Here is a 26,366-nt window from a genome sequence, read left to right as displayed (position 1 = left end):
GATGGAAAAGAAATGTAGCGGGCTTCCTCTCTAAGACTACATTTGTGTCAAAATTATCAAATAGTTGACATCCAATAGCCGATGATTAATAAATTAATGTGCTCTAGTGGTGTCATTAAACAAAACAAATTAACTATCTTCTTCTTGTTGTTCTTTTCTTCTTTTTGTCTGTTTGTCTCTTTCTTTCTTTCTTTGTCCCTTTGTTCTTTTGTTTCTTTTGTTTCTTTGTTCCTTTGTTCCTTTGTTTCTTTTGTTTGTTTCTTTTGTTTCTTTGTTCCTTTGTTCCTTTGTTTCTTTTGTTTCTTTGTTCCTTTTTTTTTTGTTCCTTTGTTTGTTTCTTTGTTTCTTTGTTTCTTTGTTCCTTCGTTTGTTTCTTTCTTTGTTCCTTTGTTCCTTTGTTTCTTTGTTCCTTTGTTTCTTTCTTTGTATTCTTTGTTTCTTGGTTTCTTTCGGTGAGGGATCTGGGCTGTTTGTCTTTGTTTAGTTTTTAATTTAGCTTTAAATCTTGATGTCTGTTGATGTCATGCATTTCATGTGCATTTAAGTATCAGAACCAAAATAAAATCTTTTATCATTTATGCACTAAAACAAAATGTTAGCATACCACGGATAAATCATAAAGAAATAACATTTTATTACGTAAATTGTTTCGTTACATGGCCAGTTGTTTCCTTGTAGGTCTTGTTTAGCAAATTAAGGGCGGAAGTTAGAGACTAAAACAGTTCTTACAGTGCAATATTAGGCTATTCATAGATGTGTACAGGAACAATGTTTACATAAGGGCCCCAGTGGCAGATCCAGAAAATTAATTGGGGGAGGGGGCAATGACATGTGACCGAAAGCTACAAACGTTCCCGAAAGGATTCCTCGGATTCTCCAAAGTAACAAATGAAAAAATAAAATATAAATATAAATGTTGCGAAATGTTTGAGGGGGCCGGGACCATGCCAAACTCCACACCCACCCCACCCACCCTTAGACCCGCCACGGGGTCCGCTAGTTTCATATTCGACTACCCCCAGGTCCGGACCACGTTACGCCCCTGTAACGCCATCGAAGTACATTACATTATTACATTACATGCCCCTACCTACACCGCCCCCCCCCCCCCTCCACCCACTCATTAAGAAATATTTTATTGCTAAGCCCCTGCAACATCATTGAACTACATTATGTACATTCATTTTACACCACCCCACTTTTACCCTCACCTTAACAGACTCCTAGATCCGCGCCTGCCAATTTAACGATTCCTTGTATCTAGGTTCTGAAACATTCGGGGTGAAACGCGGCACTTCGTGTTGCGTCGTCACTTTTAAAACAGCACCACGAGACTGGCGGCCGCTGTGCAGTAGTCATACACCAAATGATTCTGTAGTCGAGTCACGACATAACTCGTAAATCTTTCCACAAACTAACATAGTGCGATACCACTACTGAAGGAGGAGGAGAAAAACTAACACAGAACAAACAGTATTGCTTACAAGTGCATGTATTTAAACTAAAATAGATTGCACTGATAAGAAAAAGAAAAAGAAAGATGTTTTAGTTTTTTTAAGTGATGATTCATCTACCGAATTCATATACAAAACAAAGTGATTGCCATTTGGTATAAAACTGCGTCACGTTAATGCATTCTAGTGTTTCTTTTCTCGGAGTTCACCTGTCATATTGATTTGACAAACAGTATCATACAGAACCGATCGTTTTCTATATTCTCACAACAAAATCAACTGTGAGTTTTAAAACACAAAAAAAACCCAATGAGAGATGGAGGATTTTAAGGCCCTAAAAGAGAAGATTTTGAAATCGAAGAGTCTGTATGAGGACCCTCATTTCCCGGCAGATTCCCGGTCGTTGTACTTCAGAAGCGAGAGCGCCCCAAGCATACAGTGGAAGAGACCTCGGGTAAGTTCGATAATTATACGTGAATTATACATTTATATAACTGGTCCAAGTATATTTCTGTCCATTAATTATCTCTGTGTTTGGACCTCTGTGTTCTATACAAATTAACTGCTGGCCATAAAAAATAAATAAATAAATAAATAAATAGATAGATGGATGGATGGATGGATAGATAGATAGATAGATAGATAGATAGATAGATAGATAGATAGATAGATAGATAGATAGATAGATAGATAGATAGATAAATAAATAAATGTACATTTAGTCAATAGGTTAAAGGTCCTATATCAAAGTTGAAACTACAATATTTTGGTATTTTCACATTTATTTGTAATACAAAATTACAAATTAATCGATCCCACGCATAATCTTTCCATAATTAATATACATATAAGAATTGTTTCTCATTTTTTAGGAATTTATCGATGTATAAAAGTCACAAATGGTATAAAATCGAGTAGAAACAATTCTTATAATTACAAACAGTACAAGAAGTGTACCTTAAAACACTCAAAAATGATTTCTTTCGTTCTTACCGTCAACCATGTTCTGTAAATAAGCGTAGGAATACATGTATACATACTATTGGATGTTTTGGGGTTTTTTTTAACAGAATAAAAACAAATAAAAAATATATTGTAATTTTTTTAAATTTATAACATGAATATCTCATCCAGTTTCCCTTATTTTTTTAATCGAGAAAACAGGTCACTTCCTTGTTCTATTTTTAAAATGATCACCGAACTGGGTCATTGGGCTTCTCGCTCATCCAGCTAAAAATAGTTCCAATCGATCTTGGTCTTCCGTGATGACGTATTTTTATGAGGTTTATGGAAGGATAACGCTTGGTTTTTTAGTGACGTCAGCCAATCAGAATACAGTAAATCGTATAAATTCGGAAAGTTTGTAATTATACATACATAACACATAAATAGTCATACACACAACACGCACACATATACATGCATACATACATACATGCATACATACATAGCTCAGAGCGCATCGTGGTTCGTCTCGCAATTTGCGGGCGATTCGGTGCCAAGGGTTCAAGTTCGACAATTTGTGAGGCCAGAAAGGATTTAATTATCCCCTGTGCCAGTGCGTTACTATCTATGTATGTAACAGTCAGCCTCGACATACATACAATATATAGATATTCATACATCGATACATACATACATACATTCATACATCAATACATACATACATACATACATACATACATACATACATAACACACAACACACAACACACAACACGCACACACATACACATACATATATACATACATACATGTAACTATTAACCACCACAATTACACATATATGCACACATTACACACACGCACAAGCACACGCACACGCACAAACACATGCAATAAATTAAATGATTATACTGAACGCTTCCCCGCGGTAACTTTATTCCCAGTTGCTTTAGCATCAGTGTTACCTGAGTAGCAACAGATGTTCGGTAACACGTTTACGGTTATACAGTGCGATGGTGCTAATAACATAAATATCAGTTCATGTTCGGCATATTACAGCTACATTATTAGTATGAGTTGTTAAATCTTATAAAACTACATTGAGAGAAAGAAATAAAGACACACTTGGTATTGTAGACCCATAATTAACGTCGTTATATATTTATATTAATAGTTAGCTCGTAATATAATATGTCTTTATAACGTACACAACCGGCCTCGGTGGCGTCGTGGTTAGGCAATCGGTCTACAGGCTGGAAGGTACTGGGTTCGGATCCCAGTCGAGGCATGGGAATTTTAATCCAGATACCGACTCCAAACCCTGAGTAAGTGCTCCGCAAGGCTCAATGGGTAGATGTAAACCACTTGCACAGACAAGTGATCCATAGCTGGTTCAACAAAGGCCATGGTTTGTGCTAAAAGCGCAAATAAAAGATCCCTTGCTGCCTGTCGTAAAAGAGTAACCTATGTGGTTTCCTCTAAAAACAGTGTCAGAATGATTATATGTTATATAGCCGATGATAAGATAAAAAGTCACTTGAGCGCCAAAATGTGCAAATGAGCTAGGTCACGTGACCTGGGCGTGGCCTCTTCTGATTGGCTGACCTCTAAGCGTGGGGTGTGACGTCACGGTGACGCTAACCGTGACCTACTTCGAGTACATAGACCTAACTGGGTTAATGACTTGGACAGCTGTGGGATGGGCGTGGGAACTTAACCTTTGTGTCAGGAAACACCGGATGTCGACCAGATATATGGGTGTGTTAATCGTCGGGGGTCCTTTGATGTACAGGAAACAGATGGTGCGGAAGTCGTTAATGACCCATAGAGTGGTGTCGAATGACGGGGGGTTTATCTGACTGTAACAGCTGTTCCTTTGACGTACAGGAAACAGATGGCGAGGAAGTCGTTAATGGCTATCATATGGCAAGATAGTGTGGGTTTTATGAGTGTGTTAACCGTTGGGGGGGGGGGGGGGGGGGGGGGGGGTCTATACAGATGGGACGAAAGTCGATAATCAGATGGGTTTAATCGTTTTGACGTGTGTGTCACGAATATAAAACGGACTCGGCTCCCTACGATGATGCCTATGACGCCGATGACGAATGGGATGGCCTTTCGAGACATTACTTGTTCTGCCATCGTCCCGAAATGAGGGGATTCTACAGACGACTCTACACATTTGGTCGGTGGCCCCTCCAGATGAGACTGAGACCGAGGGAACTCGCCAAGGCCGGTTTCTTCTACACGGGAGACCACGATGCCGTCGTCTGCTACTGTTGTGGGGGGTGGGGGGTGGGGGTGGGGGGTCTATACAGATGGGACGAAAGTCGATAATCAGATGGGTTTAATCGTTTTGACGTGTGTGTCACGAATATAAAACGGACTCGGCTCCCTACGATGATGCCTATGACGCCGATGACGAATGGGATGGCCTTTCGAGACATTACTTGTTCTGCCATCGTCCCGAAATGAGGGGATTCTACAGACGACTCTACACATTTGGTCGGTGGCCCCTCCAGATGAGACTGAGACCGAGGGAACTCGCCAAGGCCGGTTTCTTCTACACGGGAGACCACGATGCCGTCGTCTGCTACTGTTGTGGATTACGTGCCTACGGATGGCAGAAGATGGACGATCCAGTGATGGAACATTACAGACTGTCCCCGAGATGTTCATACATTAACAATGTGTTCAGACATTAAACACGTGTATGCTACTTTTCGTTTTGTAAAATAAATATGTGAATAACACGTTTTGTTTGTTATTAATGTAAGGGTGGCCCTGAGCTGTGCATGAGTTATTCTTTGGGATGGGGGGCATGGACCATACGTATCACACAAAATTTAATCTTTGTGCGCATGCGCGAAATTATAGAGAGTATAAATAAAAGAGCAATGGGTAACATCGTCATTTGAGATAGAACCTTCAGAGGCGCAACATGTCAGACCAGCACAAGTTGTACGTTCCCGACGCGGACAAGTGGACCCGCTTTTACAAGTTGCAAGCCCAAGGCAAACTTCAACCTCATTTTTCAGTGCAGCGTGGTGGGAAAGTCAGATGATGTACAGCGTGGATCGATGTCTAGAACTCTACGATCCCACTTGGAAAAAAGAAAAAGAGGAACAGAACAAGCCCCGACACATAAAGTCGTCATGGTCTCCCCAACGCAACAGGTGGTAGAACAAGACAAGGCCGAGCAGAAACAGAAACGAGAACAGAGCGGCGTGGAACAGAAACGACGAGAGCAGACTGGCATGAGTCAAAAACGACACAAGCATTTCTGAGAAGACTATAAAAGGGGGCATGGCAGTTTCAACATCGCCAGTTCACGTCGAACACTTAAACAGTCAACATCATGAATCAGTGTCACATTTGCGAAAAAAAATATCTTTGGACCCACGACCTAACTCGGCACGTACGAAATAAATATGGACTCTTGGAATCTCAAAATAAGCCTTCCCAGCAGCAGCAGCAGCAGCAGCAACAACAGCAGCAGCAGCAGCAGCAGCAGCAGCAGCAGCAGCAACAGCCCTTAATATTGTTACATCCGTTCACCATGATCGTGTCGAGACCCACATCGTGTGGAAAAACATTTTTGTTGTACAAACTGCTAAGAGATGGTAAAATCCACCCGCCTCCCCATCGCATCATCTGGCCACCTCTATGATACGATCAAAATGGTTGCTCGAGTGAAATTTGTTCAAGGCATACCCGAGCATTTGGAAAAGGATCGTTATTTGGATCCCAGAGTCAGAAATCTCATCGTGTTGGACGACCTGATGTCTACAGGTGGAAAAGACCCTCGCATCATTGATCTGTTAACGGAAGGAAGTAACCACAGAAACCTCTCTGTGATTGCCATCAACCAGAACCTCTATAACAGCAAGGACCCGACACAAAGAAGAAACTGTCATTACTTGGCACTGTTCAACAACCCCATCGACAAGCAACAAGTCCTAACCTTGGCACAGCAGATGTATCCTGGAAATACTCGTTATTTGATGCAACGGTTTGAGGAAGCTACCCATAGGCCCTACGGACATCTCTTGGTGGACTTGAAACCGACAACGCCTGAACATTTGCGCCTTCGACCTAATGGTTTAGAGACGGGGCCGTCCGAATGGTATAAAAACACGAACGTAACGACGAATGTCTCAGAAGAGTTTCAACCACCATCGGAGAAAGCTCTACGTGCAAATCATGCAAAGGAACGCATTCAAGAGAAAACTACCAGGCATACCCGCCTACGAAAGTGACGACGAAGAAGAAGAAGATGAGGTAGAGCCCTATCTGAAAAAGTCAAGAGGATGCAGTCTTGCGATACGTAGGGTCTGGTCTTTAAAGACGGGAGTGATTTGCAGCGACATCTGCGATTTAAAACGTCCTAGATCGACCACTGTATTTATCCATTTGGTAAAATTGATATTAAACGGTCAGGGCTAGTGCTCTAGGGAAGTACTATGTGCAGTTATTTCCCTTGATCATAGGTTAGTTTGGAGTGTTGAGTTGCAGTTCACGAGTTCTTTCTTCAAAGCAATGGGCTGGGGTGTTACACACATTCCTTTCTTTTATTAATCACTTCTGCTTTTAAAGCAATGTGTTACACATTCCCTTCTTCACCTACCGATTACGACGTCTACACACATTCCTTTCTTTTATTAATCATGTTTGTTTTGAAAGCAATGGGCTGAGGTGTTACACATTCCCTTCTTCCCCTACCGATTAAGATATCTATACATTCCTTTATTAATGTTTGTAAGGGCTGGGGTGTTACGCACATTCCTTTCTTCCTCTACTGGCCACCGAATAAGTGTATGTACTTTCCCCACTGTATTATCTTTCTGTCTTTGAAACATATCGGAAATTAAGGTCTTGATTTGTATAATAACATATGTTTTCGTTTAAACTCGACTTGGTAAGCTTCAGTGCGTCGTTAAATAAAACATTTCCTTTTAACTTCAAGGGTATCATATTTCCGCCGCAGCGTAGTAAAAAAGTAATACTTGGAAGCGACCCGCGTGTGTTTCTCATTACCGTGATTACGTATCTTTAGCAGACGATATCGTTTCTGTATTTTAAGAGATACATCTGTGGGAAGTGATTAATGTTGAACTAAAGTTTCAAACTATGTGGTTATATTTAATTTTCCGTACTTGTATCCCATTAAGGTTTAAACACGCGCGTGCGCACGCACGCACACACACACACACACACGTCAGTTATCTGTGGTCATCTAGGACAGTGGGGATAGTGTAGTGGTGAGAGAGATTATCTGCTGTTACGTTAAATGCCATTACCAACACCCCCGTGTTTGTTATTCTTTAAATGGTATATATCGTTTGAATATACATTCAGTATTTATTTTATAGTGATACATATATGATATTAATGCTTTGTCAGTTTATGTTTGAAATTACCATCGTGCGATCACTGCAAGATATGAAAGAAGGTCGTATTTCAAAACAACAACAAACTAGCAACCTTCTCATTTGCTAATCTTGTTATGAAGTCTCGGGGGCCCTCCTCTACGAATGTCTGGCAATACGAAATACTCTAATGTATCAAAACACCGTAAAAATAATATGTTGGGTGCCTCTATCCCGTTAAGGTTTAAGCATGGCCGCACACACACACACGCCAGCTATCTCTGGCTATCTAAGACAGCGATGATAGTGTAGTGTCACGGGGATCCTATAATACACGTAACTGAATAAAACACGATTATCCAAATATCTCTCCTAACTGTATATCTATTAGATCTCTCTGTATCGGGCAGTGTATACCCGAGTGGCTCGTCTCTAGGTATAATCAGAGATAAGATCTTATATAGAGTATATATAATATAGCACGTTAGTTCACTAGAAAACACAACAAAACACAATACACTTTGGAATCTGTATTAATACTACGCTGACAAATGTACTGCCGCAGTAGTTAATTAACAACAACAAATAATAACAACCCAGAACTGATCACTTAATTAGTTAATCTCTAGGTGTCTAGTTTACACAAATATAATCACTTCACCGTGACACAACACCCACACGTGTGATAATTGAGAAACGCTTCCAGGGGAACTTATTTAATAAAGGAATTACAACTCTATTCCTAACTGGTTAATTGTTAATTAACCCTTAACTACTCATTCAGTAACCTTGTAATACAGAATTAATACTGGTACCTATCACAATAAAGACAATAACATACAGTTTACCTAGGTCCCCTAGGATGACCGGCCAAGCTTTATATTTTTAGAACAGTGAAGCCTACAATTTACTTCGTTAGTTACCGGAAACACTGTCTAAATAATATTGGTATAATACAGTATTAAAATATTTAAAGTCACATCAATCACATCAAGGTTATACAACAGAGCAGAAATATATATTTACCAGTCCGGACGGACAACGTTCCCCGGGAACCTTCCTTTTGGTTCTCCCAGAAATCTCTAAAATCCTGTCTATTTATTCAAAAATCTGAGAGACAGCGAATATCGCCTGGGGTCACAACGCGGCACCTCACCTATCATGTGAATTTGCCCCAACTCCCAGAGACGGTATTTTTCCCAGACTTACTGTCTTCTAGGTAGTACTAAACCAAATATCTTCCGGCTGGGTCAAAGTTCGAGGTGCACCCAACTTTTGATAGAGAAGTGAACACCACAAGTCCTGTGATTGGTTATAAATGTGAGTGTGTTGGTTGTTAAAAATAATAGTTTAATAATGTGCAATTTTATTTCATCTAGTACCAATGTGTCAAGTAGCCTTGTGCTTGAAACATGTATGGGGTACCTGTAAAAAAAAGTACTCGAATTTTGTGCGAAACTAGGGTAGTCATACACGCTACCCGTTATCTCAGAAACGAGCAGCTTGACCAACATTTTTTTCTGATTCACTTTAAGTGTAAGGGGTGGTAGTATTTATATCCGTGGCGTTTATGTCGGTTGATACGTTGCAGGTAGGAGTTTTAGCCACATATATTACTATTGTCGTCTATGGGATTTGATTTGGTAGTATACACCCTATAGCACATATTCAGTGCATAATAAAAAATATTATGGTTTTGTCATTTTATTTAATTAAACTATACTGGTTGATTAATTAGTCATCACTCGATCATGCAAGTTCACAATGACCTTGACCTTGACAATAATATCTGAACATGGTTCTGAATGGAGTTTGAATCAAAGTTAGCACTGAAGAAAAGTTGGTTTTGGCCTATAATTCATACTGTAAAGATTTCAATAATTTCTTTTTACATGGTATTTGACTTGCCATATACAACTGCTCTTAAATATGGTATTATATATAGGCAACGTGAACTAAGATTTTAATAGCAATTTATTTTTATATTAAAAATAGCATGTGGCAATAGTGGGTTAATGTCTTTAGTTTCCATTAACATTGTTAATTTCTTATGTATGAAATTCTGAAAACTCAAATTTGTAAAGAAGTTGATTTTTATTGTCATTTTGACATATTTATAGGGTGCTAAATTATATTTTAGACAAATTTGTAGTTTTATGCAAAATTTAAAGTAAATTTGAAGAAAAACTTTACCAAAAACATACTTAAATTTGTTGTCACTATTGTGCCTTCTGTTCTTATTTGTACATAACAATAAGGTTGTTAAACATATACTTAGATCTCCAGATCATTTTTGTTTCTTAATAATCACTTAGTTAGCTCTCATGAAAAGCATTTTGAGTTTATATTAGATTCAGAACCAATTTTGTCAGATTTGATTATCTACCTTGGATTAAGTTGATAATTTATTTTATTGTTAAAGCTGTATTACCTAATGTTACTAGCTAAATAAAATGCTGGATTACAGATTGTAGGAATACATCAAATGTACATATTGTATTCATCTGGATTAGAAAATAATGTAAGAAAATAGATGTTCGGGTAATTTTGTCATTTAAAAATAGTTTTTTTCAGTAATTAATCAAAAATAAATGTGTTAAAGCTGCAACTACAGTAGGCTATAAATAAAATATAGTCAGGAATATTGGTGGCTGCCAATAGTTTTGATGGTTCATTATGAAAATCAGCATGGCCGATTGGATTTGAAATTACCACACCTAGTAACTTGAAGACACCCACACCCAGCATACAGGATTTCTTCCTCCCAACACTAATGTTCAGGATATTAAGTCATTACTTCATACAGGTACAGTCATGTTTGTGTTTCCTTCCTCAGACAGTGTATTTTTTAATACTGATATTTCTTTGATGTGCCTGTTAAGGTCTTCATAATCTAGGGGTCAATCAAGTGCATGTGTTTTAATGGAATTCTTTAAAGGGGTAGAGGTACTCTGACTATCTTTGTTGCCTCTACATATATACCTGAGTACACACACCCAACTGAAAGTAAATATCTTCAGAAGTTTTATTTTAAAACATTTTGTTGTTTAATATGACATATTGCATTTGTACAAAACTATATGCAATATATATGCTTTTTGAGGTGTACATTATATTAGGTTGCACTGTAGAAACAACAGTTTCAGTGAGGTTGTCAGTTTATGTCAGAATACACCAGATCCTGGTTGTCATAAAGACACATAGCTGGACACTTTTTGAAAAATGTATGTTATCAGTATAGGTAGTACTAAACCAAATAACTTCCGGCTGGGTCAAAGTTCGAGGTGCACCGAACTTTTGATAGAGAAGTGAACACCACAAGTCCTGTGATTGGTTATAAATGTGAGTGTGTTGGTTGTACAAAATAATAGTTTCATCTGGGTAAAAAAAATGTGCAATTTTATTTCATCTAGTACCAATGTGTCAAGTAGCCTTGTGCTTGAAACATGTATGGGGTACCTGTAAAAAAAAAGGGAATCGAATTTTGTGCGAAACTAGGGTAGTCATAGACGCTACCCGTTATCTCAGAAACGAGCAGCTTGACCCCCATTTTTTTCTGATTCACTTTAAGTGTAAGGGGGTGGTAGTATTTATATCCGTGGCGTTTATGTCGGTTGATACGTTGCAGGTAGGAGTTTTAGCCATATATGTTACTATTGTCGTCTATGGGATTTGATATGGTAGTATACACCCTCTAGTTCGCCAAAAACCACGGTCGTAAAACCGCACTATGGTAGGTATTGCGTAACTACTGGCCACATGGCCTCCACACCTGGTCTAAGTTTGTATTGGGGGGGGGGGGGGGGGGGGGGGGGGGGGGGTGGTACGGTCGCGCGGAGGTATTACGTAACCAGGTGCCTATCTAGTCTAAGTGCATATTGGGAACAGCTTGACCACCGTCGCGCGGTGGTATTACGTAACCACGCTGCACACAGCCCTCTAAAACCATTAACCTCGCCACAGGCGAAAAAAAATAATAAGAGCATGTTCCGTCACACACCCCCACCTCAAAAAGGATATTTCCTCTACTCTAGGAATAGGGAAATATACTACATTAAAACAAAATGTGCGTTAACCGACGCATCCGGGCATTTATAACACATAGTAATAAGGTGACTACCAGTAATCACACTGAGTCTCTGAGTCCCTGGTATATAATAGTATATATAAAAACAAAAACAGAAATCAAGAATGTCAACACATTATCATAACGTTCAACTTCGGGACAGGGCATCAGCGATTACATTGGATGTACCCTTGATATGTTCAATGGTAATTGGGAATTCCTGCAGAAGAAGACTCCATCTCAAAACTCTCTGGTTGGTGGCTTTCATTCTGTGAATGAAGGTAAGCGGATTATGATCAGTAAAGACCACCACTTGATGCACTGCCGATTCACGTAGATCTGAACATGCTTCAGAGCTTGTACCATGGCCAAAGCTTCCTTCTCTATAGTGGAATAGTTCACCTAGTGTTTGTCAAACCGTTTGGAGAAGAAACTTACAGGATGGTCCAGTCCATTTTCGTCTTCCTGGAACAGCACAGCTCCAGCTCCCACGTCACTGGCGTCCACAGCCAGCTTGAAAGGCATTCGGTAGTCTGGTGCTGCCATCACGGGAGACGAGGAGAGCATCTGCTTAAGACGGTTGAATGACTTCTCGCATTCATCTGACCACTGGAACTTCGTTTCCTTCTTTAACAGTGTCGCACGTTTTCCAGGTTTTCTCCGATAGGCGTGCTGTTGGGTTCCAAGCGCACATCCTGGCTTAAGGTATTGGTAACCGTTGGAAGGTCCTGACAAATGGAAACATTGTCTTGTATCAACGTAGTCAACTTTGCTCGCTGGGGGCTCAAGTCTGCTAGAATCTGGCTGTTGGTTAATTTGATCTCTGTAGTCTTGACGTCATCACAGGAAATTGAGTGACTCTCAATTTGGACAGGTAACACTGGAACTATCGGCAGTCTGTCAAAATAACCTTTTAGCAAATTGATGTGACAATACCTACTTTTCCTAACCCTATCAGGAGTGTTTATCACATACCCTGTCTCATTAACCCGTTTGTGCACAACATAGGGCCCGAAATACCTGTTCTGTAATGAACCCCGTTTAATGGGAAGGTACAGCAGCACCTTATCCCCTGGTTTAAATTCCCGACTCCTTGCCTTCCTATCAAACACTGATTTTATTTTGCTCTGAGCATAGCTCAGTTGCTTCCTAGCTAGTTCGGTCGCCGGCAATTAACTCTTGTCTATTACAAGGTAAGTCCCCTCTATCAAACACAACTGGTTCATTTACCTTCTGCGGGAGGTCAACAGGTTCCACCACATTTAGTTCCTAAGTTGACTTATCAACCATTTTACTGATAACCTCATCCACTCCAATTTCATGGCTCACACACGTATCAGACAAATCACAAATATCCTCTGGGTCTCGTGCTACCCTTCTGGCCATAGCCCTAGTCATTTAACACGCAGGATAACTAATCTCATCAACCTCACACTCTTTTATGGGTAAAGGGCTGTCTTTAGTTAACAATTGGTCACATTTAGGCTGACAACACTGACTAGTCAAATCATTACCCAACAAAACTCCTATGTTTTCAACAGGCAAGTCCTTCACAACACCCATAATGACTGGTCCCGTCACAAACTTCGAACACAAGAAAACGTTATGTAACCGGACAACCATATTTTCTCCAGTAACCGAAGTTAAGGCCAAACTACGTCCTGTATCTGAATTCTCTATACCGGCTAAACACTCTGACGTTATCAGTGAATGACTACACCCGGTATCTCGATAGACTGATATTGCCTTAGGACACAACTCTTGTTTCACATCACAAACCATACCAGTGGACACATACGGATTTACTTTCTCTGCCATGGGACTAACCATTAACTCTCTCGCTAACGGAGCTGACCTCACTAAACCGACCACTTGCGCATTATCGCATTTCCTTTTAAAACAGTCCCCGACAAGATGGTTATCCTTTTTACAGTAACTGCAATGTGGACGAAACGTTCGTGCATTGGCTGATAATGCAGGCTTATCCTTACTTTGCCCACCAGGTGCATTCCTTTCCTGACTAGCTGACCAACTAGATAACTCTCCCCGATAGTTACTTTCCCGGGGAAAACCTGGCTGAAATTTCTTCTTATCACCCTGTTGTATAGAGCTACCCTGTACTGCCTGAGCTTTATGTATTAACACTTAGTCATCTGCCACTATGCCTGCCTCTTCTATTTTTTTGATATCACGATCCTCTAAATGAATACGTAAGCTAACTGGTAATCCATTTTTAATGTCCTGTAAGATCAACAACTCCCGTAACTCGGTATATGACTCTACCTGATGAGAAATCACCCATTTATCAAACATCCCTGCCTTCTTAGCCACAAACTCACTATAAGACTGACCCTGCGTTTTTCTCAACTCGCTATACCGTAAACGATAATCCTCAGGTCGTAATTCACAAGCCCTCAACACCGCAGACTTAACTAGGTCGTACTGACTTGCTCGCTCATCGCTCATTGAATTATAAGCTACGCTAGCCTTCCCCTTAAACTTAGACACGGCTAACAATGTCACCTATCATGTGAATTTGCCCCAACTCCCAGAGACGGTATTTTTCCTTAGATGGCCTTAGATGGTCTTCTAGTTCGCCAAAAATCACGGTCGTCAAACCGCACTATCGTAGGTATTACGTAACTACTGGCCACATGGCCTCCACACCTGGTCTAAGTGTGTATTGGGGGGGGGGGGGTACGGTCGCGCGGAGGTATTACGTAACAGGGTGCCCACCTAGTCTAAGTGCATATTGGGAACAGCTCGACCACCGTCGCGCGGTGGTATTACGTAACCACGCTGCACACAGCCCTCTAAAACCATTAACATCGCCACAGGCGAAAAAAAAAATAAGAGCATGTTCCGTCACATGTAGTATGTGTTATTCTGTCTGTGGTATGGTGTAGGATCCCTTGCTACTATAATGTAGCGGGTTTCGTCTTTATGTTACAAAATTACCACACATGTTTGACATCCAATAGCCAATGATTAATAAATCAATATGCTCTAGTGGTGTCGTTAAACTTTTAAATTTTTTAAACAAAGCTTACTATTTGTATTTATTTCAACTTATTTTATTTTAATGATTATATTTCAATTAAGGTTCAAGCATGCTGTCCTGGACACGCGTCAGCCATCTGTAGACAGACAGACAGACAGACATAACAACTACTGCCATACATTCTCCTTCTTCCAAAAGGCAGCTAGCGTTATTTGTATTGCCCTTTCCCATAAGCTGAACCAAGACTTATTGGTATACCAGTCGTGAACCACTGGATAGGACTGGGTACAAAACCCCGTCGATCCTACGACCCATCGCACCACTGACCAACATCCCAATCACAGAACACAGGGCCGGATTTAGACCTGGGGGGAGGGGGCGGTGTAGGGGTCCAGGGCACTTCAGGTTTGAGGGCCCCTCAACATAGAAATTAAATTACATAACAAATAAAAAAAATAAGAAAACTAATTTTATAATTATTACATTTTTTTTATAAAGGAAGTCCTTAGTCGGGGGGGGGGGGGGGGGGCAATTCCCCCTTTGCTCCGTTATAAATCCGACACTGACAGGACATTGGCAGATGGTTCTTAAGTGGAGATTAAATATGGATCGATCCCCTTTTAAACCGTTCAAAAATGCGCTAAAATTCCTTCAAGGAATTGCGCACGTATTCAAAATTCAATAGTACCAACATTTCTCTCTCCCACCCATCCTTACCCTTTTCCTGTCCTGGACGGAGGAGCTGGCCGAGGCGGTACCTGTGTCCAAGACAGGCGTGCAATACAACAGCTTGTTCTAAATGTGCATGTAAAACCCTATGACCTGACCTGACCTGTGGCTGGATAAACCGGTGATAAATTGGGGAATACACATACAAAGCATAATATAGTACTTTTGCATACATGTTCATTCATTCATTTATTTATTCATTCATTCATTCATTTCAGCTTATTTTCGTGCTTATATCCAATTAAGGTTCAAGCCTGCTTTCCTGGGCACTCATCTCAGCTATCTGGACTGTCTGTCTGGGTCATTTTTTTCTAGAGAGAGATGTTAATACGATTATGTCATCTGTTATTTAACTGGTAATTCTGTTATATTCTAATTCCAGAGAGAGATGATAATACGATTATGTCATCTGCTATTTAACTGGTAATTCTGTTATATTCTAATTCCATAATGTCATTCTAGCGAGCGCACCACGACTGGTACATCAAAGGCCGTGGTATGTGTTATCCTGTCTGTGGAGTGGTGCATATAAAAGATCCCTTGCTACTAATCGAAAAAAGTTGCGGGTTTCCTCTCTAAGACTATATGTCAAAATTACCAAATATTTGACATCCAATAGCCGAGGATTAATAAATCGATGTGCTCTAGTGGTGTCCTTAAACAAAATAAACTTTAATTCTATAATGCTGTGAAATTCATCGTAGATGTCATAATTGTCCTCACATTATACCAAACGATCACATCACCCTATGCTATCTTCTTTCCAGTAGTTCATATTTTTCATAGCAGGTCATGTCTCTTTTGACCTGCTATCTTAAAGGGACAGTCCTGAGTTTGCTGCAATTTTAAAGATGTTATGGACTAACAGAGACCTTTTAACGACTGTCATTACATATCAAAATATATTGTTCTGCATAAAATATTAGTGGCTGTATATTAAACGTGTTTCTGATCGTTCTAGTATTTGTACTAGGTTAAAGTTAATTTTATTTCTTAAAATATTTATTTTTCGTACTTACGAAATTATATGTAGACAAAATCCAGCTTGGGAGTCTTACAAATGTTAAGACGACCAGAAACACATTGAATGTACAGACACTGATATTCTAAACAAGAAAATATATTTAAAGCGTATTTTTAGACGTTAAAATATTTTATTAGTCGGAACCATCTTACAATGCAGGAAACTCAGGGCAGTCCCTTTAAAAATTACAGCAGGCCATATGTCCCTTCCTATTTCGAATCCTGCTACCAGCCTTAAGTCCGATGGCTTAACCACTGCACTATAGTGGCAGGAAGCCTATATATGACAGTAGATATACCGGCATTTTGTAATATATAATTCTAATAAAATTTAATTGTGTCTTCTTTTTTTCCAGGAAATTTCTTACAACGCTAAGTTTCTAGTTCATGGAGCCAGTTATCATGATATGCAACAGGGAGCACTGGGTAAGTTGTAATAACCCAACGTTGATCTAATCTTTGGTGTCAACTTTTAAAGTTACATTCTCTGGTTACCATATTATAACATCATGTACAAATGTGAAATACAAGCTCAAATGCACTTTTAAAAAGGTCGTGTGTGTTCGCTATGAACGGATATCGTCAAACGTATACGCTTGATTCGTCGCCTGTGCCGCCATAGCTCGGCAAAGCACAAACGACAGCCTGTTGTCAGTTTTAGTTAGCACGTGCGTTTGCAGATTTCAAATTGTAGGGTTCGTCTCAAAAAATGAAAAGAGAAATCTTGCACTGTCCGAAGAACGTTCGGTTGAGGATACCGTACTAGAGTCTTTAGTTAAAACCGTATTATCGACAGTCGTACCTTCCTATTTCAGAATTGATATTTTATAAAGTGTTAGTAGAACTTTCAAAATTTAGTTTGTATACTAGTAACACATTAATCATGTATATATTTTTAAAATAAAATATACTAAAGTAGACAATAAACGTTTTCACTTCTTAATTTTACGTGTTAAAATCGACAAATTCAAATAAATATTATTTCGTTTGGAAAGGGTAAGGTTTGGCGGGGTGGGGGGGGGGGGGGGGGGGGGTATCTTTAACGACATCAAAGATAAAGCATATTGATTAATAATCATCCGACCCCATACAACCGTAAATAAAATGTGTTGAGTGCGTCGTTAAATAAAACATATCCTATCCTTCCTTCCATCTGCTGTTGGATGTCTAACATTTGGTAATTTTGACATATAATCTTAGAGAGGAATCGGGTGCATGTGCATGGGAAGGGTATTGGAGGTCGAAACCCTTACTTGCCCAAGCTTAAACAAAATTGAAATGTATTTTTGGGGGGAGCATGGCCCCATATAAACTTCGCTTAACACAGTCTATAACCACAACCCCGCTGAAATCCCTGCACACGCGCCTTAGAAACCCGCTACATTTTTTTTAGCAAGAGATTGTTTATATGTACCATCCCACAGGCAGGATATCACATACCATGGTCTTTTTGTATACCCGCCGATAGCTATCGATCCTAGACTGACCGCGCATTTCCAAAAAACACCTTTTTAGGTCTAAGTAATGAATAAAAATAACATATAGTCTTGAAAATGTTTACGTAAATCGAACACAGTACCCTCTTCCTCTACCCCTAGGGTGTTACGTAATTAGTAACACCCCCTTACATGTAACGCGTATGCCAACAGCTGGCCAATGTAAAAATTTCAAGACAATCCCCCACTCACCGACCGCTGGAAAGGCGTTGTACCATACCTCTATGGATATAAATATGTTTTGGAGATATGAGACAACCCCTCAATCAAGACAGTTAAATTTGTTCAAAAATTGCGAAATTTCACGTGATCTCTTGTTGGGGAATTCTATACTTGTGATAAGCCGTCAAAAGTGTTCCACTTTCAAAATCATGGCTTTGTTTTTGACCTGGATAAGCCAGCGTAGTGAAACCATTGTGGAGTGCGGCGTCATATATGCACCAAACGTAATTGGATTTTCTGTTCTATATGCTTAAATAATAAACATATTCCAGGGAATGTAGTTTTAACATTGGTATAAACTCAAAAGATCAAAATCCAACCAGTGCAATAAATCAGTTGCGAAACATGATAAGCTCGATTCGGAAACGTTTCCCTAGGTCAAAAATACTTTTTATCGAACTTAACTTTTCGGACAGACTTTTGGCTAGTCAAAATACCTGCCTCAACCAAATAAATGTGGCTGTAAAAATAATGAGGGACATCAAAATGATACCTGCGCTTCACGCATGTGATTTTGAGGTTGGGCAGGACAACATTCACTGGACAGAAACAACTGCCAATAAACTTGATCGCAGTTGGATGAGGTACTTAAATTTCAACTAAGGCCGGGAAAGGGTAATGTCCACCCTGATTTAGGACTAGAAACTAACATTGTTAACCTAACTGGTGACACTAACCTTCTAACATCCGCTGAAAAATCAATACTGGACAGGGGTTTGAATTTTGTTCCCACCCCCGAACCAAAAATAGGCTTAGAGGCTAAACTTGACAATGGTGTAATGGATACGGCAGTTTTTGACCACAAAATGAAGCTGGCCGACTATTTTCGACGTTCAACTGGAGAAAAAATCCCATTCACGGAAAACTCTGGCTGGTTACCCCCAAACTCTAGTGTAGATTCTGAAATCATTAAAGCTCATAAAAGGATAGTGGAAAAAGTGGGTGATATGACAGTTTACACAAATCAGCAAAATATTTCTGTCATGGAACGTCGTGCTCTCACCAAACTACGCAAAAACCGCAAAATTGTTATAAAACTTGCAGATAAAGGGTCAGCCACTGTCATTCTATCAAGGGAGAACTATATCCGGGAAGCCCATCGACAGCCTAATAATTCAAAGTACTACAAAAAATTAGACAAAGCTATTTGGCCTGAAAATTGTAAAAAGTTCAATGCAATTATTCAATGTCTAAAAGATCAGGGACATATTAATAAAAAAACAAGTAAAATATTTATTTCAGACTGTGGATCAGAATCGTACAATATTTCAGAATACATAGACGTTCACTTAAAACCAATTGCAAATAGACATGAAAGTTTTGTGAAAAAACACTGAAGATCTTCTATCAAAATTATCAAAACCAAAATCCCAAAAGATTCATTCTTGGTTACCCTTGATACTGACTCCATGTACACCAACACAGGTATTGATGCGGGCATTGATTCAGTTAAGAGAGCATTTGATAAGTACCCAGATCCAAACAGACCAGATACGAACATTATTGAGCTGTTAGAATTAAGCCTAAAAGGAAATGATTTTGAGTTTGATGGAGAAATGTATCAGCAAGTGTGTGGTTGTGCTATGGGCAAACGTTTTAGTCCAAACTTTGCATCTATCTATGTCGCCGAATGGGAAGAGGCTGCTTTAAAGAAATCGAGTAATTCACCTCTTTTGTACCTCAGATATCTCGACGATATACTTATCATTTGGCCACATTCTAAACAAGAATTTAGGAATGTTTTTGAGCTATTAAGTCAACAGGATGACAATATCAAACGTAAGGCCACCATATCAGATAAATCAGTTGACTTTTTGGATGTAACAATTTATAAAGGTACACAGTTTGAAACATCAGGTTACCTAGACTACAAAGTGTTTTTCAAACCCACAGACACACACCAACTTCTCCACTGCAAGTATTTTCACCCACGCCACACATTTAAAGGCATTGTTAAATCTCAGATTATTAGATTTCACAGAAATTCGAGTAACACACATAATTTCAATGAGGCTTGTTCACTTTTATTTAGTGCTTTAAAACCTATGGGATATTCAAAACGGTTTTTAAGAAAATTAAATCTGAAACTGTTAAAGAATTAGAAAATCCCTTTAGGGCAACTGAAGACTATAAACCATACAAACTTCAGCATAACCAATCACCTCAAATAAGCACTGGCTCCTCTACTACTTGTGCCAAAACCAGGTGTAGACTTCACAACTTACTTAAAACGCAGTCGACTTTCAAAAGTCAACAAACCAAAATTGAATATCAAATTTGGACAGACATGAACTGTGATTCGAAAAATGTAGTATATCTAATCACCTGTAATTTATGTAAAAAAACAGTACGGTGGACAAACGCAAAACCAACAGAATTAGAACAGTTTGTCACAAGTATGATATTCGGCATGAAGTTGACACCCCTGTCGCCAATCACTTCAATCTACCTGACAATTCGTTAGATGAACATTTTGAAATAATTCCAACTGAACAACCCCTGATACTTGGTTCAAAAGACGAAACAGACCTCTTGAGACTTGAACGAGAGGCCTTCTGGATTCGTACATTACAGACAAAACAGCCGTTTGGAATCAACGTTGAATCTGGTAAAGCCGTAAAAAGAGATAAAATAATTTTTCCAATAATTTACAGTCGACGTAGCGTTGATATTGGTAAACTTATGAAGGAGGAGTTTTTAGATCCTATTAAAGCACGTCCAGTTATTGCATATAGAAAAAATCCAAGTCTCAAGGATATCTTAGTCTCCACCCGACTACCCGCCGCCTAAGCCTGCGTCTAAGCCCCTAAACCAGTCCACTTTTCAGTGGTTGGTTTGTTGTTATCCCTTTCCTAACAATTTAAAAAAAAACCCAAATACATCGAATTTGGCTGATAAACAAAACATAGTAGTAGCCAAATAAATTTAAAACAAGACTGACCGAAAAACAGTTTTATTTTGTATATCACAACGGTCAATTTAAAATCAATTTCGAATCTCTGGTGCAAAATTAGAAAATAACAATTTTTTAGTTTTAAAAAAAATTCCTGAGCCAGTGCGTTCATTCATTCTTAAATACATACATACATACATACATACATCCTTACATACATACATACATACATACATACACAGATAGTGTGGAAATACATACACAGATAGTGTGGGTTGCCAATATGGGCCACTCAGTTTTCATTAGCATATCCAAGGCAGGGATTCAAGTGATTTATAAATCCTTAAAGACCAATGAGCGATTTTTAAAATCTACAGTGCCTTTCTAAAAGTTAATTTTTCTCAAATAGCTCCCTAAGTCTACCATCTGTTTAGTAACGTGGATCTGCCCTTGCCCATATTAAATACTGCTCATTTGATACCTAATAACCGCACAACAGTTGGACATGCCGTGTGTTTTTCTTTCATTCATTCATTCATTCATTCATCCATCCATCCATCCATTCATCTATCCATCTATTCTTTCATTTCGGGCATTCTTTCATTCCGATTCATATACTTCGGTTTGATACCAGTAACTGTTTTACATGATGCTGGGGTGTTCGCATAGAATCATTCATTCATCCATTCATTCATCCATTCATTCGTCCATTCATTCATTCATTCATTCGTCCATTCATTCATTCATTCATTCATTCATTCATCCATCCATTCATCTATCCATCTATTATTTCATTTCGGGCATTCTTTCATTCCGATTCATATACTTCGGTTTGATACCAGTAACTGTTTTACATGATGCTTGTGTGTCCATATAGAATCATTCATTCGTCCATTCATTCATCCATTCATTCGTCCATTCATTCATTCGTCCATTCATTCATTCATTCATTCATTCATCCATCCATTCATCTATCCATCTATTCTTTCATTTCGGGCATTCTTTCATTCCGATTCATATACTTCGGTTTGATACCAGTAACTGTTTTACATGATGCTGGGGTGTCCGCATAGAATTATTCATTCGTCCATTCATTCATCCATTCATTCGTCCATTCATTCATTCGTCCATTCATTCATTCATTCATTCATCCATCCATTCATCTATCCATCTATTCTTTCATTTCGGGCATTCTTTCATTCCGATTCATATACTTCGGTTTGATACCAGTAACTGTTTTACATGATGCTGGGGTGTCCGCATAGAATCATTCATTCGTCCATTCATTCATCCATTCATTCGTCCATTCATTCGTCCATTCATTCGTCCATTCATTCATATACCTTGGTTTAACACCCAATAATCCGTTTTTACTTGGTGCTGAGGTACCGTTATTCATTCGTTAATTCGGTCAGTCTGACAGTCAGTCCTATTAGCCCCTAATCAAGAAATGTGCTGGCTTGTTGTTAAACACATATTTCTTTTCTTAGTAAAGCGCTCGCTTGATGCGCGGTCGGTTTAGGATCGATCCCCGTCAGTGGTCCCATTGGGCTATTTCTTGTTCCAGCCAGTGCTCCACAACTGGTGTAACAAAGACTGTGGTATGTACTATTCTGTCTGTGGGATGGTGCATATAAAAGGTCCTCTCTCTATATCTGTGTGGTCCGTAACCATATGTCAGACGCCATATAACCGTAACTAAAATGTGTTGAGTGCGTCGTTAAATAAAAAATGTCCTTCCTTTTTTTTTTAAAACAGCTCATACAGTTCTTCCTTTTTCTTTGTAGGTAACTGTTGGTTCATTGCTGGTGCTGTAACCCTGGCAGCATCTAACTGGAAACTATTTCAGAGAGTTGTTCCCCTTGACCAAGACTTTGACAACGATTATGCAGGTATGTATTGCTGGCAAAACACGTTCACGTTGTTGAGAGAGAGATAGAGAGAGGGATGGAGAGAGAGAGAGAGCGAGAGCGAGAGCGAGAGCGAGAGCGAGAGCGAGAGCGAGAGAGAGAGAGAGAGAGAGAGAGAGAGAGAGAGAGAGAGCGAGAGCGAGAGCGAGAGAGAGAGAGAGAGAGAGAGAGAGAGAGAGAGAGAGAGAGAGCGCTTTGGGCAAGCTGTATCATTTGTAACAATCCTGACATCTATAATATGTGAAAAACTACTAGAAAATGAAATTCTTCAAATTCAATATTTAAATATGCTATAGATATATTTTGTTTCAGGCATCTTCCGATTTAACTTTTGGCAATATGGCGAGTGGAAGGAGGTGGTGGTTGACGACCGACTGCCCACGCGCCATGGTCAACTCATCTACGCTGCAAACCTGAAAGAGACTAACGAGTTCTGGTGTCCTCTCTTGGAGAAGGCGTATGCAAAGTAAGTATTTCACTTCCAATAACCCAACACAGAATACCGGCCTCAGTGGCGTATTCGTTAAGTCATCAGACTTAAGGCTGGTAGGTACTGGGATCGTCTCCTGGTACAGGCTTCTACCTAGAGCGAGTTTCATAACTCACTGGGTAAGGCCACTACTCCGACTTCTCTCTCACACTAATCATTAACAACGTACCCAGAGAACACTTTGCGTCGCGATTTTCTATGAAACTGTCAGAGATGGCTACACAATTTTAAAACATTAAATCGTAATTACTAATCAGTTTTCAATTAACAAGAAATGTCGCTAATCAAAATTTTGAAAAGAAAGAAACAAATGTTGTATTATTTAATGACGCGCTCAACACATTTTATTTACGGTTATATGGTGTCAGACATATGCTTAAGGACCACACCCATATAGAGAGAGGAAACCCGCTGTCGTCACTACATGGACTACTCTTTTCGATTAGCAGCAAGGGGTCTTTTATATGCACCATCCCACGTACAGGGTATACATACCACGGTCTTTTATATACCAGTCGTGGTGCACTGACTGAAACGAGAAATATCCCAATGGGCCCACCGACGGGGATCGATCCCAGACCAACCGCGCATTCAGAGAACGCTTTACCACTGGGCTACGCCCTGCCTTCTTCAAAGCAAATTTTCCTTTAACCACGAACCCACTGTCCTGGACAGACAGTCCACATAGCTGAGTGGTGTGTGCCCAGGATAGCGTGCTTGAACCTTAATTTGGATACAAGCACGAAAATAAGACAAACATAATATGAGAAAAATGTAGACCCAATTATAACGCATTAATGCCAGTGTGGGTTTCCCCTCCCCAATGTGGTGCCCTACAATATAATATGCAATTGTTTTCTAGAGACCATACACAAAGTACAACGTTAGGGGGCTATACGTAGCATTTTTATTAATATTAGCAGGCCCGTGGATTTTGTATGTACCTTTGCCTGCCTGGGGAAATTTACCCTGAAAAGGACAACCCGTGTTGTCCAGCTCATTCTCCCAGCATATTACACACCCACTAAACCTGGCATTACTTTTGCATGGGCCGGAATTACCACAAACAAGTCTTCAATGTTAACAACCTACACATGTTTACAAACTACATGCTCTCCCCTGTCACCTTCAGTCAAATAGTTGCCACTTCAAAGTATCTGCCAGTAAATAATCAGTCAAATAGCAGACTACATGCGCGGACAAAGTTCCGGATTTCCAAATGGACGGATAACTGTGATCTGTGGCGGTATGTTAAAGACCGGCCTCGGTGGCGTAGTGGTTAGGCCATCCGGCTGGTAGGTACTGGGTTCAGATCCCAGTCGAGGCATGGGATTTTTAATCCAGATACCGACTCCAAACCCTGAGTGAGTGCTCCGCAAGACTCAATGGGTAGGTGTAAACCACTTGCACCGACCAGTGATCCATAACTGGTTCAACAAAGGCCATGGTTTGTGCTATCCTGCCTGTGGGAAGCGCAAATAAAAGATCCCTTGCTGCCTGTCGTAAAAGAGTAGCCTATGTGGCGACAGCGGGTTTCCTCTAAAAAACAGTGTCAGAATGACTATATGTTTGACGTCCAATAGCCGATGATAAGATAAAAAAATCAATGTGCTCTAGTGGCGTCGTTAAATAAAACAAACTTTACTTTTACTTTTGGTTCAACAAAGGCCATGGTTTGTGCTATCCTGCCTGTGGGAAGCGCAAATAAAAAATCCCTTGCTGCTAATCGGAAAGAGTAGCCCATGTAGTGGCGACAGCGGGTTACCTCTCAAAAATCTGTGTGGTTCTTAACCATATGTCTGACGCCGTATAACCGTAAATAAAATGTGTTGAGTGCGTTATTAAATAAAACATTTCTTTCTTTCGGTATGTTAAAGGTTATTTTGCACTAGAGCACATTAATTTATTAATCATCGGTCCATCGCCTGATGGATATCAAACATTTGGTAATTGTTTGGCATATATTCTCAGAGAGGAAACCCGCTACATTGTTCCATTAGTAGCAAGGTATTTTTTATATCCACCATCCAACAGACAGGATAGCGCACACCACATTCTTTGATATACCAGTCGTGATGCACTGGTTGGAATGAGAAATAGCCCAACGGGTCCACCGACGGGGATGATCCCAGATCGACCGCGCATCAGGCGAATGCTTTACCACTGGGCTACGTCCCGCCACTTGAAAAAAAAACACCCAAAAAAAGTCCGACACTGCACACTAACGCACCTCTTTTGGTCATCGCTGCTTTTCGACATATTTATTCATTTATTTGGCTGGGTACAATGCTTGCTTTGTGCTGGACCTTTTCCAACAATCTTAGACGTTCTTTTGCAATGTGTTTCATGTTTTTGATGGACTTTTTTCTTTCTTTTTGTTTTGCTTCTGGTTTACGATACTTGCTTTGTGCTGGCCGTTTTTTTTTTTTAATTGTAATCTTAGACATTCATTTGCGTTGTAATTCATTTTCTTTTTCATTTTGTTTTTCTTCTGGGTCGTAGACTCAATTGTTTTTACGAAGCCCTGGAAGGCGGTAGAATTCGCCACGCTTTAGTGGACCTGACAGGAGGCGTGTCCGAGTTGATAGATCTGTCACGGCACATAGCCCCTCCCACTGTCCCGCCCACCAGGTCGCTTTGCGCTGCTAGTTACTGCTGTCGATCTTCCGGTGGTAGTTGCTGTAGCCGCACTTGCCACCCCATTAGTTGTTGGCATACGCTGCTACGTTGGCTCGGATTGCATGGATGTCGTTGTTGTCAAATGTTATT

At 39.8% G+C, this 26,366-nt stretch overlaps 1 protein-coding gene across 1 annotated transcript in view; it reads left to right on the top strand.

Annotated features, from left to right (window-relative positions):
• Nucleotides 1-1,770: 1,770 nt before the first annotated feature.
• The window catches only part of LOC121379755 (calpain-A-like), a 46,683-nt gene continuing 22,087 nt past the window's right edge, over nt 1,771-26,366 (top strand). Inside the window, exons 1-4 of the mRNA XM_041508403.1 lie at nt 1,771-1,908; nt 16,943-17,012; nt 22,985-23,089; nt 23,420-23,573. Coding sequence (XP_041364337.1) covers nt 1,771-1,908; nt 16,943-17,012; nt 22,985-23,089; nt 23,420-23,573 — 467 coding nt within the window. The remainder of the gene's footprint in view (nt 1,909-16,942; nt 17,013-22,984; nt 23,090-23,419; nt 23,574-26,366) is intronic.

This window comes from Gigantopelta aegis, chromosome 8, assembly GCF_016097555.1.
Source record: "Gigantopelta aegis isolate Gae_Host chromosome 8, Gae_host_genome, whole genome shotgun sequence".
Lineage (NCBI taxonomy): Eukaryota > Metazoa > Mollusca > Gastropoda > Neomphalida > Peltospiridae > Gigantopelta > Gigantopelta aegis.
Note: the sequence above shows the minus strand (reverse complement) of the source record. Positions and strands in the feature narration are given on the sequence as shown.